Source organism: Molothrus ater, chromosome 17, assembly GCF_012460135.2.
Source record: "Molothrus ater isolate BHLD 08-10-18 breed brown headed cowbird chromosome 17, BPBGC_Mater_1.1, whole genome shotgun sequence".
In the NCBI taxonomy this organism is placed as follows: Eukaryota; Metazoa; Chordata; class Aves; order Passeriformes; family Icteridae; genus Molothrus; species Molothrus ater.
Window position 1 is genome coordinate 4,603,690 of NC_050494.2, and position 17,395 is coordinate 4,621,084.

General features: G+C 47.0%; 1 protein-coding gene across 3 annotated transcripts in view; it reads left to right on the forward strand.

Annotated features, from left to right (window-relative positions):
* PPP1R16B (protein phosphatase 1 regulatory subunit 16B) overlaps nucleotides 1-17,395 on the forward strand; it is a 63,470-nt gene that overhangs the window by 37,441 nt on the left and 8,634 nt on the right. For all 3 annotated transcript variants that reach the window (XM_036395605.1, XM_036395608.2, XM_036395607.1), the window contains exons 3-6: nucleotides 11,809-11,879; nucleotides 13,740-13,885; nucleotides 15,424-15,527; nucleotides 15,809-15,933. In XM_036395605.1, the coding sequence (XP_036251498.1) occupies nucleotides 11,809-11,879; nucleotides 13,740-13,885; nucleotides 15,424-15,527; nucleotides 15,809-15,933 (446 nt within the window). The remainder of the gene's footprint in view (nucleotides 1-11,808; nucleotides 11,880-13,739; nucleotides 13,886-15,423; nucleotides 15,528-15,808; nucleotides 15,934-17,395) is intronic.

Below are 17,395 nucleotides of genomic sequence, written 5' to 3' on the forward strand. Positions count from 1 at the left end.
AGCTGCAGGAGTTGCTCAGTTACACTCAGTGCTGGGGATGCTGAATGTTGGGGTTAGGAGCAGGAGGAACCAGGGGAGTGCAGGGTCCAGCCCAGGGATGGCACAGGGCTGCACATCTGCCCATGCCAGCTCCTTTGCTGTCACTGGGATCCACCTCTGCAGCCTGTAATTAGTGCTGTCAGCAGAGCTGTAAGCAGCCACTTCAGCGTTAATTACTTTAATGAACTTACCCAGGTGCGTTGAGCTACTAAAGCATTTTGTTGTTCCTGTAAATGTTCCAGTCAAAATATCAAACTGCAGAATTGGTGGGGGATGGTGCAAAGCTGGAGCCTGGATTTCCTCTTGCCTTAATGTTCAAAATTGGGGTTATTTTAGTTAATTTGGTCATGTAGTCTGTTCTCCTCAAGCAGCATGGCAGGAGAGAGTAGGGAGGCTCCTTTCCTCCCCCTTTACTCCTCGGTGTAAGGGGAGCAGCGAGCTCAGAGCAGTCTGCCATTCATGCCCAGAAGATGGATGTCACCATTCCTGCTCTGTGACAGCTCCAAGGTGGTCCATGGCACTCAGGATCTTGTAGTGTTAATATGTAATGAAAAACTCCCTGACAAGAGGGATCTGCTGGTGAGGGAGCTTTCAGAAACAAACAGGGTGGGATGAAATGGCTCAATAACAGCACTGGGTTTACTACAGAAATAAGCAGAGTTTTCACTGCTGCTGGGAGGAGAATGGTCCTGCTGCTGCTAGTGGCAGAACTTAATGGGGAATTTTAATGGCTGTTAATTATTTTGCAAACTGCCATTTTATTGGGAAATGTGATCTACTTTTGCAAACTGAAGCTGTTCTCCACTGGTGCAGAAAGGAAAACTAGAATTCCTCTGAGCTGCCTCTTGCTGCAGAGGCTGGGGGAGGCATTTCACCTGCAATTCTGACATGGAGACTTGTCTTTTATCTCAGCATAAGAGTCCCCTCACGGGGATGAAGGGAGAGAAGTCAACAGATGGTTGGACTTGATGATCTTCAAAGTCTTTTCCAACCTTAGCAATTCTGTGATTCTAAGTGGGATATATTGTGCTGTCTCTGCTCCCTGCTGCTGCCTGTAACTCCTTGTTCCCAGCATCAAGGAGCTGTGGCTTCAGTGCTCAGAGATACTGCTCTGATAAGTGGGGTGCTTTAAACCTGTGTAGGAGCTGCAGGGATGACGTATTTTTTAATTTGCTGGTTTGAACTATGTGTTTTGTTAATATATATTACAACAATAGATTCAGATAATGCATAATACATATAATTATAATAAGCTCAGCGTGTAAACACAAAGCAATGAATTAAAAATAAATAAATCAGTGTGTGCATAGAGACTGAAGTGCTCATCTCACACCAGTGACCTGGTCTGAAGCACTAAGGCAAAGCACTTTCTGGAGGAGATTTTCAGTTCTTTTCCTCTTTATGTTAAGTAAAAGGCTCTCAGGCTGCTCCAAAGGCTGGTAGAGTCCTGAGCTCAGAGCTCCAGGTTTAGGTTTGGACCCCAAACCTCTCCTTGCTCGAGGGAGCATCCTTGTTGCCCTGCCAGGAAATGGAGAGCTTTTCTCTCTCTGCTCACCACTGATCTGAAGGGGTTTGCTGAGTTCAGGCTGTATTGTGCAGATGAAAGATGGAAGCTGATGGAGATGGCTTTTGAAAGTGAGGTGAAAAAGGAAAGTGCTGCCAGCCCCATGCTCAGTTCCTTTCTTCTCTGCATCAAAGTGCTGCAAGCTCAGCAGAGGAGAGCTGGCAGCAAGAGCTGTCCTGAGTTCACATGAGGCTCCCTTTGGTGTCTGTGCACAGGGCAGGGATGGGTGAACACAGCCAGCTGGGCTTTTTTGTGCCTTTCTAAGGTCTGAATGACCTGTCAAGCTCTGGAGCTGCCTCCCGTGGGCCTCCCAGCAGTCACAGAGCTGCATCACCCTGCCTGGGAATGCTCATCTTCTCCTTCTGCAAGTGGTGGCAAGCAGAAATCATATGGAACTTGTGGCAGAAGTTGTTTGAGAGAGTTTTCAACTTTGTGTAATAGAACAGATGAGATAATTATTAAAACAAGGTGTGCACAGCACTCCCAGTCAGGTTATAGAGCAAGGCTGTATGACTGTGTGCCTGCTTGTTTTGACCAAATTTGAAGGCTTTTTTGCAGTCTCTGCCTCATTTATTGCAAGCCCCTCTGTAGCTGTGAAAAACCTGCATTTCTGCCAAGCTCAGGTGCTAACTTTTGATTCCACTCTCACATGTATGAGCTGGATTCCCTGCAGTGCTGAATGCCTCTGGTGATGATGTTCACAGAGAAAGTTGACTTCTCTGACAAGAGTTTGTTGGTAACCAAGGCACACTGGACTTTGGGGATTGCTTTGGGATTGGAGGTGTTTGACCTGGAGAGCAAATGTGAGTGCACTGCTTTGTTAACACAAAGAATAAATTGTGGGCTGTGTGATTTGTCTGGGTGACAGGTGCTGAAATGAAGGTTCAGAGAGAAGTGGTTGGAAAGTCTGGGGGAATAGTGAGATTTGATCAGCACTTAAAAATTGCAGACTTGGACTTGGGCATGTGAGAGTGGGATAAAAAATTGCTGTTAGCACTGAGATTTCAGCTGCTTTGTCCAGTTCTGAACAACAGAAAGGATGGGAGAGAGCAGAGTTTCCTTGTGCTTAAAGGGCAGGGCTGGGACCTGGGCTCGAGGGCAGTGTCACAGCTGTGCCATGGACTGTCACTGTCACCTTGGCACAGAAAGGTCCCTGAGCCTCCAGAGCCTTGGTCTAACTTGGGCTGAGATGTCACAGCTGTGAAACGAGGCAAAAACTGATTGTAAAATCCAGGAGACAGCCTGGAGCTCACTCCACTACAGGCAGCTGCACTTTGGGGGATCTCTGGATGGAAGGTACTGTTGAAATCTAAATCTCTGAAATGTGTAAAATTTCCTGCTGAATAACTGCAGGTTGCAAAAGCAAAAGGATTGCCAAAGATTGCCAGTGCTTCTCTGGTAAAGTTCAGGTTGCTGCTTAACTTGCAGGAAAGTTTTTTCTGTAACGTTTGTTTTTTAAAGTGAAACTATATTCTGTCTTTATCTGATATTAGAAGAGGGGTTGTGGGGAGGTGATTTTGTGCTTTTATAGACATTTCCCTTCCCACACTGCACAGCATTTCCAGTTAGAAACGGTGCCAAGGAGCTGAGGTTTTAGCAGATTACTCTTTGACTGCTGGCATGTCCCTTGTGGTCTCCCAGGTGGGTGACACTGGTGTGAGACACATCTGGGCTGGCAGCAGCTCCTGCTGTGCCACTGTCAGAGCTGGGCATGTGTCCTGGTGTGAAAAACGCCAATCACTTGTTTTTAAAATTTTAAAAAGTTTCATGATAATTAAATGGTTATAAAAATAGCAATATAATTAGAGTGATAATAATTTGGACAATTTGGATTAGGACAATGTGAGACAATAGAAACAAAGAGTTATGGACAGTCCAAGTACCTCTTTCTGGGCAACATAAGCCCAAAAAAGGACTCACATTAACAGAGGATTAACCCTTAAAAACAATAGCCTTTTGCATATTCATACACCTTATCCATGAAGCATAAACTCCATTCAAACACAGGCTTCTGTCTGGGCAGTGTCAGCTTCTTGCTCTGAGTCCTGACAATGTCTTCAGGGCTGAGGAGTCAGGAAGAAGTTCATTTCTGATAATGGGGCAAGAAATTCTCTTTCTCTGAAAGATTGAGGTGTCCTGTGGCTGCTCTCTCAGTGTGAGTACCTCATTCCTTTCTTAAAAAAATACCTCACTTACATAATTTCTATTTTAACATTATGTTATAACCTAAACTATATTTAACACACTACTTAAGAAAATTAACACAGCATTACTTTCTAACACAACACATACAATATTCATTTTAATATTTGCGAAAAGCCAATCATAAAATCTGCATTTTTCACACTGGCACACCAGACCCTTGCAGGCATTCACACCTGGGGCAGGAGTGCAGCCATGCATGGGAGCAGACCTGAGGGTGTGATGTGGGTCTGTGGCTCTGAAACATCTCCATCCCCATTGTACTCATCTCCATCCCCTCTGTGCTCATCCTAAACCAAAAAGAGACAGCCTTGGAGGTGGGGAGGGGAAAAACCCCCAATAAGCAGGATTGATTGAGGTCAGAGGGGAGCAGGTACTGAGACAGCCAGAGCAGATGGAGAGAGCAGAGCAGGGCTCTCTGAAGATCAGAGTGTGGTTAGAGAAACACAGAACAAGAGTCCTGGGCAGAGGAGGAGAGCCCAGGCTGGCAGGAGCTCCTGGGATGTGGTCAGCAGGCTGTACCTGCAGGGAATTGTTCAGTATGAGCTCAGGGCAGCTTGAGAAGCAGATCTGCATTTCCCCACCCTCCAGCACAACCTCTCTTCTGTTACTCTGAGTAGAAAGTTTCCTGTTTTATAATTGAAACTCTTAAAAACGTTCCTGTGGTTCAGGTCAGCATTCAGCTGCTTAGCTGAGGCCAGAGGATGCCTGAAACACGAGCTGGGGGCAGAGGCTGTTGGCTCTGGAACCTAAGAGCACTTTCAAGTGGCAATAGGAGCTATTTCCTGCTCCACAGAGCACATCAGAGTATCCTCTTGCAAATCCTGGCAGTCTGGCTCTGCGTGGAGGTTGGAGGGGGCCTTTGCAATCCTGCTCCTCTGATCACCTGTTGGGTTATTGTGTTAATGTGGCTGGGGAAGCTCTTCACAGACAGCTGCAGAAGTTTTCCTCCTGACACCACTGCTCCCTTTCATCTAAACACTTCTCAGGTTGTCATTTCTATTAAAGCCAATTAATTTTTATGATGCATTTCCTTTTTAGTACCCTGACAGACTTAATATCTAATAAGATTAGTACAGACAGGTGCTGAGTGCTCCATGTCTCAGTAGATGGATTTTGGTCCAACACATCAAAAGTTGTTTCTGAACTCGTGTACAAGTGAGATCCTTTGTGCTGCTCAGATTAAAGGCATGTGTAGTGTTGATTTTGTGTAGCCTGAATGGATTTGCTTGTGTTGTAATCACTTCCAAGGAGTGCTTTTTGTAGGGAGAAAGCTGGAAGCAGCCAGAGGAGGAGGAGATCAGGAGGTGCTGCTTGAGTTTCTGGCTCTGTAGGTGCCCTTTGTCTTGCTCTGCCTGAAGCTCAAATTCAAAGGAGATGTGTTGCTCACCTGCTTGGGCCCACCAAACCCAAAATTCCAGGTGTGACCTCAGGAGAGGGGGATTCAGGTGCCCCTGGAGCTGCTGCTGGAGAAGGTGGCTGTGCATCATCCCTCTCTGTGTTGCTGCTCCCTGCTCAGGCCACTGACTCCTGTGGTTCCACCACAGCAGGACCATTCCCTTTGGGAGCTCTCACACCCTAAGAGCCAGCACTGCTCTGCTGGTGCCAAGCTCCTGTGTCATCCTTGGGAAACTTGGCCTTGGCTTGCTTGGTCCATGCCTCTTAAAGTCTGAGTTAATATATTTTTTAGTACTCTCTAAATCAGAACTGTTCAAATAACTTGTCTGAAATGCCTCTGAAGAGAGAGGAGGCTCTGCTGCAGCCCAGGTGTTTCTGTCACGGTGATACTGGGGAATCTGCTTTCCTGGCTCCCTGCCCATGCAATCCTGCTGAAGGCAGCTGAGCCCAAAGGTTATATAAAACACTCATCCCTTTCAAATCCCATCATCTGTTTAAAAACCATCCCAAAATGATTTATTTATTCTTCCAATACCAGATGACAAATGGGAAGCCAGAGAAGTAACCTTTGACTTTAATTTTGCTTTATGTATTTAACATTTCCAGTGTGGACCAATTTCACTGTTAGCCTGACATGAGAAGAGGATCAGGATACTTTTGAACATGACACTACATCCTTAGAAAGCTGTGTCAGAGGGCAGCATCCTCTAATTTTTATTTTCCCAACTGAAATAAATGTGGCTTTGCTTCTGCTATGCCCTTCAAGCACTGTGGCTGCAGATGGGTAACTTGCACATTTCTTCATCCCAGTAATCCCAGGTGGATGGCAGCCATTGAGGAAAGATGCTTTATCATCACTAGCCCTAAGTGGGTTATCAGAGCTTGAAGTCCTGCATGCACAACAAGAAAAATGTGGGATGCAGAAGGGTGGGGGCCAGGCTCTCCCCATCCACCTGAGAAGCAGCTGTAGGAGGTTGTTGTCCCTTTGTAGCATTGCTCTTGTTGCTGTGGTGCTGCAGTGATGGGCAAGGGTGAAAGCATAAAGCACGAATGGATTGAAACACGCACAAACAGGGGGAGAAAGAATTGGACTCTATGCATTAAATAAATGTACAACCTGTTGACTTGCTGTCAGAATAAAACTTGTGTAAACCAGGCCCCCAACCATGCAGGAGGAGCCTGCTGTGAAAAACAGGCTCCTGGAGGCTGAGGAGGGCTGTGCCCCTTAACTAAGAAGCATCAAAGTCAGAAATAGATTTTCCTTGAGAGAAGCAGCCCCTGGACTGAGCGTGGCTGCGTGCAGAGTGCCTGCCCTGGATGTGGCACCAAGCAGATGGGGCTCTGCTGGCCTCTCTCCAGACTTGCCAGGTTTTGTGGGTATATTAGAAGCAGTGTGTGTGCCTGGCTATAAACTGGGTGGGAAGTGTTTAACAGGCTTTGAACCTTCCTGAGAAAGCTCAGTGATCAGTCAGGATGGGATGTCTCAGTCACTGGCTCAGCAGGCAAACTGGGCCATATTTATTTTTAGGTGTACTCTGTGTTTGAAGCTGAGTGTGGCATTTTGCTTTCTGAGAGGTTTTTCTGTCTTTCAGAAAGCTTTAGGGAGCTGTGGAGTTTATCAATGGGCCAGCATGGGCTATCAGTTGTACATTGCAGGGGGTGGAGGATAAGGCTGAGTGAGTTCATCCTGTTATTGCTCAGAGTTGAGACATGCTGTAAAATGTGAGTGTCATTGTATGCTGGGCTAGGGAGCTGGCAGAGCGCTCACAGCTTCAGTGCTGTTTTCCTGGCATTGTTTCTCCTGTGTAATAAATATCCCTGCACAACCACAGCAGTAAACATGCAGCTTTGAAGTAGCTGAGCTCCTCCACAGCCCCATGCCTGGCAGGCTGGGATCAGTCTTTGCAGACATTTGCCAGCACCCCTGTGTGTATGTCACTACAAATAATGCTGCAAGGAGCTGCTTCTGCTACACTGGGTCTCTGACCAAAGCTGCATTTGGGTGAAAGGGACTTGGAGCAATGTGTAAAAATGGTTTATTAACCCGAGTGAAACCTCATTTTATGTAGTGAAGTCATGTGTGAACATGCAGAAATTATTGTACTGTCATAGACACTCCACCTTTTAAAGGTGACCTGAAAGTGCCTGGTTCACCAAAAAGTGAACATGAAGAGTTTGGATGATTTCAAAGAGAAATTGTTGAGTAAAAAAGATTGAGACAAACGTGGATTTTTGCAAAGTAATGGCCTTTGTGTGTATGTAAACTTGGAGCACACAGGTAAGCTTGCTTGCCAGGAGAGGCAGTTTGCCATTATATATTTTTGGGAGGAATCAGGACCTCCTATCAGGAAGATGTCTGTTGGATTTTTTTTAATCCCTCCATGATATCCATGTCAGTTCCAGCTGGCTTTTTCTCTTATGAGTTATTAATGCTTGAGGTATGCAAGTGCTTGGTATAGATGGGAGTGTAACAGTATCCAGGATTTTATGGTGTAGCTTATTGACTTAGGGGAAACTGCACTAACAGAGGCTTTTTTTTTTCCCTTCATCTGGTTCAGAAACTTTTCTGGAAAAGCTGTTTCTAGAGTAAACTCAGTGGGAAGTAACACCAATAAAAAAATGATAGCACTGCAACATCTCTTCAGGCTGGAGAGTCAATTGCCCTGTGTTGAATTTTCCTTAAGACCTTTGCAGTGTTGTTTTTGCCTTTCCCCTGCTTTTTAGTTTTTGGGGAGAATAAATGAGGCTGGGAGGAAGAGGAGCTCCTGAGAAGTGGTTTGCTATGTTTGGGGAGGAGAATCTTTCTAAGGCTGCCCCAGGACAGTGTTTGAGCCTCCCTCCTCAACCGAGGCTGTATTTTTACAGCTGTTGTGGGAGCTTTTTCCATTTAACACAGCGCAGATGTGAATGATAAAATAGAAATTGAAGATTAATGTACACCATCTTGGTGTGTGAGAGTTTCAATTATAGGCAGAGCAAGGAGAATAATGGAAAATACATTTGAGTGATCGCTCAGTTAATACAATTTGCAATGAATTATTCACAACAATTTGTTCACCCAGCTCTTATTGCCATCATTTTCATTCCTTCATTTGCCATGCTTTTGGAACTGCTTCCCACAACTTGTGCTGGATGTGTAATGAAGAATCTCCAGGCACCCAGCCCCTGCTCCCCACCTGCTTCTGCCCACGTGCAGCTCTGACAGGGCTCAGCAGTTTTGGCCCTGAGCTCCCTAAGAAGTTAATCAGGTGTTAGTGTGGGGCCTGATGCTGCTCAACACGCTGATGTGACCCCAAAGAGCCCCTTCTGTGGGGCTCAGGGGCTCTCAGAGGGCTCATTTCTGTGCTGTTCCACGAGCATGGGGATGATTGTGCTTCCACCAGCTCAGGCTGAGGCTTGACAGAAGGCGATCAGCTGGTGCTGGCTGATTATTCTGTGTCCTTGGGAGTGAAGGGCTTGCTTCCTACCTGGACAGCATCAGTCATGCCTGGAGGTGGGGGAGAAGGTGTGGGCCTCTGCAGGGAAGCATGGGACACCAGCAGGGCTTGAAGGGAGAAGCATTTTGCACGCTCAGGTCGCTGTAACTGATGCTGTGTGTGAAGCAGCAGAGCAGGTCTGTACTGCCACAGGTGAGGGTCCAGCTTCCAGCACTGCTCAGCAGCACAAAGGAGCCCCCCCTTTCCTATTCTTAGGGCACTGGATAACCCACAAATGCACATTTTCTCCTGAAGTTTATCAGAAAGGAGGACTTGTTCTTCCTGGCCGTTTGGGAAGGGCTGTTCCTGGGTGGTGGCCATGGAGAAGGTGTCCAAGTCCTCCCTCCATGTGCCTCTGCAGCTCACAGGGAGAGGGGGTGATGGAGCTGCTCTTTGCCACCCCATGCCCTGCTGCTGGGCTGCTGGGCAAGAATGGGGCTGTGTTCTGCTGTAAACTTGGGCTGGTGGGCAGGAATGGGGCTGTGTTCTGCTGTAAACTTGGGCTGGTGGGCAGGAATTGGGGCTGTGTTCTGCTGTGAGCTTGGGCAGGAATGGGGCTGTGTTCTGCTCTGAACCTGGGCAGGAATGGGGCTGTGTTCTGCTCTGAACCTGGGCAGGAATGGGGCTGTGTTCTGCTCTGAACCTGGGCTGGTGAGCAGGAATGGGGCTGTGTTCTGCTCTGAACCTGGGCTGGTGAGCAGGAATTGGGGCTGTGTTCTGCTCTGAACCTGGGCAGGAATGGGGCTGTGTTCTGCTCTGAGCTTGGGCAGGAATGGGGCTGTGTTCTGCTCTGAGCTTGGGCTGCTGGGCAGGAATGGGGCTTATTGCTGCCTGACCCTGTGCTGCCCTGAGCCCTGAAATGCATTTCCCAAGCCCTGAAATGCAATCTTCAGTTTAGGACTGGACAGAAAGCATCTGATCTCTTCTTCGTGCCTTGTTTGCCTGGACTCGGTGGTACCACATCCATGCCTGGCTGCATTATCTGACTTTTCTGGGCCCTTTTCTGGTGTCTTGGGGCTGTCAGTCCTCAGTGTGTTGGGAGGTACTGGGCAATAAGGGGAGCCTGTCCTGAGGGCAGAAGGGAGCCAAGGGGAGCTGCACTGGGAACATGAGGGCTGCTGCAGGGGTTAGGGAAGAATTCAAAGCTTCTTTAGGGTAAGATTAAAACTTCTCTGAATCTTAACCCTTCAGGGCCTCTTACAAGCTCTGTCAAGCCATGATCACAGTGCCTTTGACACAAAACCCTGTAACAAGCTGGGATTTATGCTGCTGCTTCTTCCCATGGAGAGACAGCACTTACAAGGTTAATTTGCCAGCATCTACTTGTCCAAATCTCCATAATCAGGCAAAACATGATTATGGAGCTGTGTGTCATTAGAACACAATGGCACTTAACTGACTGAGATTGAATTAAAACCCTAATGGCAGAGCATCCAAGGTAAATAAGAGACAAGCAGACTCACTGGTGGATGACTTGTCTATCACTCAGCTTGGATTAGGAGAGCAGGAGCTCAGGGCTGGCCAGAAACAGTAGAAGCAGAGTCATTAAATTGGATATACTGGCTGAGGTTCAGTGCTCCTATTACTGTTCAGCATGCAAGTGTTGGGGCTGTGAGTCCAGTGTAGGCGTGGGCTTCCTGCACTGGCCTTTGAGCTGGAAAAAAAAAAGGCTTTGAATTCACTGTGGTGCTGGGTGAGTTTTGTCTTTGCTGTATTCTCCTTTTTTGTATCAGTTTCACCAAGCAGGTGTCAATGCCTTGAAATTATTTCCAGCAAAAGTAAATCCAAGCATTCATTTTGAGTTGGGTGAAACAAGTCTGTGATGTGAAGTGTTTTATTTCACTTCTGTCTGGTTTTGCCTTCCTTTGTGATAACGTCAGAGCAGTGGCTTCCAATCAAAATTTCACTTTGCTTTCAATTTGCCTTTCTTGCAAGTGCCTTTTCCAGATCTTTTAAACAAAGCCTCATAAATCATCCCTGATGTCATGGTGGGTGTGTTTTCCATGTTCTGTTTTGCGTGCCAGAAGTGCTCTGTCCCCAGGGACAGCCCTGCAGATGGTTCTCCCTGTGAATGTGCTGGGGCAAGAGCTCCCTCTGACAGCAGCTCAGGGATCAGAGGCTGCAGGATGCTCTGGGGTGAGCAGCCTTGCAGTATTTTTGATTGCCAGCTCTGAGGAAAGTTATTGCCCTTTTAGCTCTGTCAGTCTTCCTGGCTGTGCAGCTCTGGTTTCACTCAGTGCTTGCATGCCTGCCATCAAATCAGATGTGATGTGAATATCTGTTGCTGCTCTGGTCCTGGGGAGATGATTATGAACCTCTGGCTTGTGCTTGTGCTGTCAGTGACATTTGAGGTAGGAAAAGAATTAGGTGGTGACATCTCTGGAGAAAAAACAGGGAACGAGCAAGGAAACAACAGAAAATGGGCATGGAACATCAAGATCTGTCAGCAGTGTTGAATTTGAAGAGTTTGTGGTGTTGCTATTAATTTATGCCCTCTGCCAACCTTGTTGCTGTTGCCTTGTGCAAGTTTTTCACCTAGGGGCTAATGACTTTACATGTGTTTCAGAAATTTGCATTTTAATGGAATAAATGTTACCCTTTCCCCCCAAAGCAGTGATTAAAAACTGAAGCCTCTGGAAAGCTTTCTCCAAACACCCAGCAGCTCAAGTGCAGTGTCCAAAGCAGCCCTGGTGTATTCAGTGTGGCAGGGCCCTGAATGCATGGGTTACTTCTTGAGGCAAAGCCTCATCCCTCTCATGTGGGAGGAATCTCTTCCATGGTTGTAACTCGGGACCCCAAAATCCCCTTGGGGCTCTCCTGGGCCACAGAGTGCAGAGGTTGCACTCAGGCATTGTGAAGCACATGGCAAAAATGGAGACTGCTCCAGCACAACTGAAGGAAAATTGTAACTGTGCAAGTCTCCTTTGGAAGGAGGTTGGGGGAAAATTGTGTGCTGGTGCTCTCTGCTGGATAAAGCCAGGAAGGCTCTGCTCTCACTGCGGTGGCAAGCCAGCACTCTGCCCACACTGGTGGTGTGAAATGCATTGCCTTGAACCTGTCCAGGGCTGGCTGGGAGCACGAGATGTGGCAGGGTGGCTGCTCTGACTCTCCTGTGTGCTTGCCTTGCAGTGTGTTACCTGCTGAAGAGCAACATCAGCCCCGACCTGTGCAATGAGGATGGATTAACTGCGCTGCACCAGGTGAGCTCACCCCTCCCTGCGTCCCACTCAGCCAGCCTGGCCAGGTGTAACTGGGAGACCTCTTAGATTTCTTTTTTTATCCCTCTGTTAAAGCAGTGAAATTTCACCATCTTGTGCTGGTGATCTGGTTTCTTGGGGAGCAAACTGAGATCAAATCCTTTTCTTGCTATCCCAGACTTTATTCAGTGATAATAAGAACTCAGGGTCAGGGCTGGAATTCACATGTGAACAGCATTTCCCCCACTCTTTAATTTTTGTAGGTGGGACTGGGCTCTAAATTCTCATAACAGATAAACTCAAATTTAGAGACCTTGGCAATCCATGAGGTTTGAAAGTGATTTAAATAAATGATGCACAAGATGCTTGAAGAATCCCCTGCTGCTCGCTGTAGGGACTTCCAAAGTCAGTATGAGAGGGGAGTAGCTGATCACCAGTGAAATACAGACTTGCTAGAGTAGTGTGTAGGTCTGTGGCCTTCCTTGGAGCCCCTGTGCTGTTTCCATAAGGGTTTTTCTATTCTTTCTCAGGCACGTGGGACTGGCCGTGCCTGGCAGCTGCCGCCCCCACTGCCTGTAACAACAGTGGCGTGGTTGTCACACGAGCACTCGGGGCTTTCTGGCCAGAACTCCCTGCTCTGAATGCCCCCATTGACTTGGGATTTTGGATTATTGTGCCAGTTGCCTGCTCTCTTCAAAGCTGCATGAATGTTGGTTTAAAAATGCAAACTGGCTCCTGGAAGAACAAAAGGTGCCACCACCATCACCTCTCCAAAGAGATGTTATCCTGCACTCAGAGAGACACTGACAGCTCCTTGCTTTCCCAGCCAGGCTCTGAAGCCTGGAGAATCCCACCTTGCCCACTGAGAGGTTGTAAAGGTGCATTTGGGAGTTCTGATGGGAGCTTTGTATCCACTGGAATTAACTGAATCCCTGAGCACAGAGAAGCCCCTCAGTGGGCACATTAGCATTCCTTCCAGTGAATGTGACTTCCTTCCACTTCTGTGATAATTTGGCTGTGTGTCAGCCATGACTGTAACCCCACTTCCATGTACAAATAATGAACAAAGTAGAAATACCTGAAAGGTCCTTGTCACTCAGCTCTGAAATGTTTGTTGTGTGCTGGAATTCAGCCCCATTAAGAGCCTGTAATGTGTGCTGAGCTGTGTGGGTCTTCTTGCACAAGAATAAATCTTATTTTAACATCTTTATCACATGCACATTCATGTCTAAAGGTGAACAAGAGTTGGATCAAAGAGCAAATTCCACCTTCACCAAAGGAAGGAGGTTGAGACCCTTCTGGCCTCCTGGGCTATACTCTAAATGCAGGAAGGAAGCTGCTTTTTTTCAGGAAGTGAAAAGTGCCCTGCAAAGTGCCCCATCATTCTGGGAATCCAATTTGTGCCTCCCCAGATAACTGTGGTGGGTAGCATGAGCTCCTGAGAAGACTTTTGCTCATCACATGCCAGTGTGTGGGATTCTCCCTAAGAAAAGGGAATGTCAGCTTGTCAGCTCATCCCTTGGTATGTGGTTCTACTGGTTACATTGAATTTCTGCTGTGTTTGCTCTTGAATATGGAAGACCCAGTGGAATAGAAGCTGTGAGCATGTTTGCTTTTGTTCCCTGCTGGTTCTGCTAGAACAGGCCCTGGAAAACACCAGTGACCCTTTGGTCAGTGTAGGTGTTCTGCCTTTTTGACCTGCTGGGGCTCAGTTTGGTGTTTAACTCTCCTTGCCAAGCAGTGCAGGATAAAGTAGGTCTCCATGTCCAGATGCCCTTTATTATTTTACAGCTGGGCAGGTATGAACCCTCATGTTCCCAAAGTTTAAAAAACCCCAATGTTTCTGCATTTCTTCCTCCCCAGTGCTGCATAGACAACTATGAGGACATAGTGAAGCTCCTCCTCAGCCACGGGGCCAACGTCAACGCCAAGGACAATGAGCTGTGGACTCCACTGCATGCAGCAGCCACCTGTGGTCACATCAACCTGGTGAAGATCCTCATCCAGCAGTAGGTGGCTTTTGGTGTCTGTCCTTTCTGTGGGTCTCATTCTAGCCACAGCTTCTGTGGATGGAAAATGAGGCTGTTTAGGACCTTGGGAGGTTGCAGCAGTGGTGGTGATTCCCTGCTTTCAGGCTGCTCATGGGGGGTCCTTCCTGCTTGGGGGAGAAGGGAGTGAAGGAGTGTCACAGACATCTTTTATAAAAGATCCTTTCCTTAGGATTTTTCCTCCTGAGAAGCTGAGAGGCCTCAGGAACAAAATGTAACCAATGGTTATCTGCTGCTGTGGAATGCAACAGGTGCATCTGTGATTGGGCTCATGGTGGTCGTTTCTCATTAATGGCCAATCACAGCCCAGCTGGCTCAGGCTCTCTGTCCAAGCCACAAGCCTTTGTTATCATTCTTTCCCTTTCTATTCTTAGCCAGCCTTCTGATGAAATCCTTTCTTCTATTCTTTTAGTATAGTTTTAATATAATATATATCATAAAATAACAAATCAAGCCTTCTGAATCACAGAGTCAGCTCCTCGTCTCTTCCCTCTTCCTGGAACACAGTCACATAGGAGGAAGAGCAGAAAGGCTCAGGAGACAATAAACCCTGGATGAATAGGCTCAGTTTTGTGAAGCTTCTGGAGACTGGGCTAAAAATTGCCCCTTTTTGCCTGTGTTCTGGTGTGTGTGTGTGTGCCTGTGGAACTGTGATTGCTGGGGGGTAGAAACAGGAGCAGCCAGCAGCATCCACCCTCAAGCTCCTAAACAGCACTTCAGATCTTCAGCCCCAGTCAAGCAGCCACTGGTGTATGAGGGCAGCAGTGTGCTTGTGTAACTCAGATACCTGGGTGAGCCTTGGGACCTTTCTCACTGGGTCTTAATTAGTGATCACCAAACTTCCTGCAAGATTTGATCCCCAGTGGTGACACAGGGTGCTTGACCAAGTCCCTAAAGCTCAAGTCTTGCCAGCAAGGAGGAGGAAACCAGATGTGTTTTGAGCTGTGTCATGAGCACCTGTGGTGACTCCTGCCTGGAGCAGATAGTTGTGCCTGTGTGTGGAGCCTTCCCTTTCCCAGAGTGCTGGTGCTTTGGGAGTGTTAACCTGCTGCCTTGCACAGCTGTGCCTGCTGCTTCTTCCTCAGGGAGGGAGACTTCTCCCTGTGGTGGTGTCATCTGGGACATAAGCATTGAAAATTTGGCTCTTCTATGACTGTATAATGAAGGAGAGAAGAGGATGCAGTCAAGCGTCCCTTGGAGGATGTTCCCTCTTGGGTTAGGAAATTTTTGGAGGTTATAAAAATGGAGCAGATGTGGAATACAGGGCATTACTGATTCAGGAAGGAGGTGTAGTGTGCTGCCTTTCATCCAGTTCTGGAATTAATCTTCTCCACTCATAGCTCCACAGCTTTGCTTCAGATCTTTCTTATGTCATTTGTACTTTGGTGGCATTTGGGTAACTATCAAATCCCAGGTGGTTTTTCCTAAGCATTTATCCCAGCGTGTGGCACTGTCTGCTCTGAGGTCCTTGCTGGTGTAACTCAGTTTTCCCCTTGCAGTGGAGCAGACCTGTTGGCAGTCAATGCAGATGGCAACATGCCATATGACCTCTGTGAAGATGAGCCAACCCTGGATGTCATTGAGACTTGCATGGCCTATCAAGGTGAGGAGACTGAGTTTATGTAAAATACAGAAATGGGTCAATGTGGTACTAAAAATTACCCTGTTTTTCAGCTCTTGATTGGCCTCTGGAGAAAAGCAGAGAGCTGCTCCTGGCATAATTTCTTGGGACCTGACTCTGTGTGGTTATTCTGATTCCCAAAGATCACAAGGGTGAAGGATGTGGGGTCATATCAACCAGGATCCTAAATCTTATTTTACTCAGCCAGCGGAGAATTTTACTCAACCTTTCCAACTGTCCTCTTTTAACTGGAATTTTAACAGGGATTACCCAGGAAAGGATCAATGAGATGCGAGCTGCTCCAGAGCAGGTCATGATCTGTGACATTCATGACATACTTGCCACTGGCCAAGACCTGAACAGGACTGATGCCCAAGGTGCCACGCTGGTAAGTGAAACTGCAGTGGCTTCAGTTTTGCTTTCCTTCAGCCCAGAGGTTGTGAAACCTGCCCTGGAGCAGGAGTTACCCAAAATCAACAGGTGCAAGTCACTGAGAGGAGAAGTCCCAAAGAACATAACACATCTGCTGACCTGCAGGGAACTGGGCCTGCAAGACCTCCCAGTGACCTCTTGCTTCTCATGTGCTGATTGGAGTCCTGTGGAGGGGATGTGAGAGCCCTCTGGCTTTCCCAGGAGCAGGACCCAGTGCTGCTGGAGACTTCTTGCCTCCTTTCTGCTTTGTGTGGGTCTGGCTCACAGAGTTTCACTGTTTGTTCCCCCTGGTGGCACCTGGCCCTGGGCAGAGGTGGGCACCCAGGACAAGAGTGCAGCACAAAGCAAGCTGGCATCTCATTTGTCTGCACAGGGACTGGGAATTCTGAGCAATCCCAGCTCTTTTTACCCCACAAATGTGTCTCCCAAATTGTGTCTTAGAGCAGTCCCAGCTTAGGGAAAGTTCAGTAATGAGGTCATATGTGCTGGGAATTTCATACAACCGTGGTCATTTAATGCTGGGGTCCAGACATAACTGATTACAGGGCCAGGCCATGGCAGTGTATTCCAGTTTCTTAATCTAAATGTCACCTTCAGCATATACCAGAAGTGTAAGGGAAGGGCAGGTTCCCTTGAAGGTACGCTTAGATGATTGAAGTTTTTATTGCAGCTTATTTTTTAACACATTTTTCCCTTTAATAAGGATTATATATACACATTTAAGCAGACCTCTGGGCTCCCCCTTTTGTATCACCCCCAACTGATTCCTTATTAATTTATGTGGCCTCTAGAAAGTGGCATAAAGTTTATGTAGAAATTAATTGAGTTGCTAGAAAGCATCAGAAATATTTCCATTGAAGTTTTAACTCTGTGTGGTGGCATCCTCATGAAAATTTTTTGAAAAGAAGCTTTGATTCTCTCATTTAGCACAACTGAAATAGGAGGAGCTCTGAGTGGAGTTAATCCCTTCAGAGCAGTGCATGGGTCAATGTTTTGCTCAGAGATGCAACAGCAGACTGCAATTAAGAAAATCTTCAGAGACATGAAGTTGGGGAACTGAAAGAGACCATTACTGATTGTCTCCAAAGTGGTGGCTGTAGTTGGAAGCCAATATCTGAAAAATCATCCTCCCTTAAGTTAAAGTAGCCAAAGTTTAAAATGTTTTTGACTTTCAAATGGTGAAAATAATTACAGTGTGATTGGAAGTGCAATTGCACAGAGAGTCCTGACTAAAGCAGGCTGTAAATTTGATTCAAAAAAATCACATCCACAGCACTTCAGTGGGGAAGAGGAGATGTTCTTCTGGCATAGAGTGGATGATGTTCTGCATTGCAGGTTCGTGTTTTGATGGTGCTTTCCCTACAGATTAGAAAGCACTTAAATGCCCCTGATTTAAAATGTGAATACATTATTTTTCT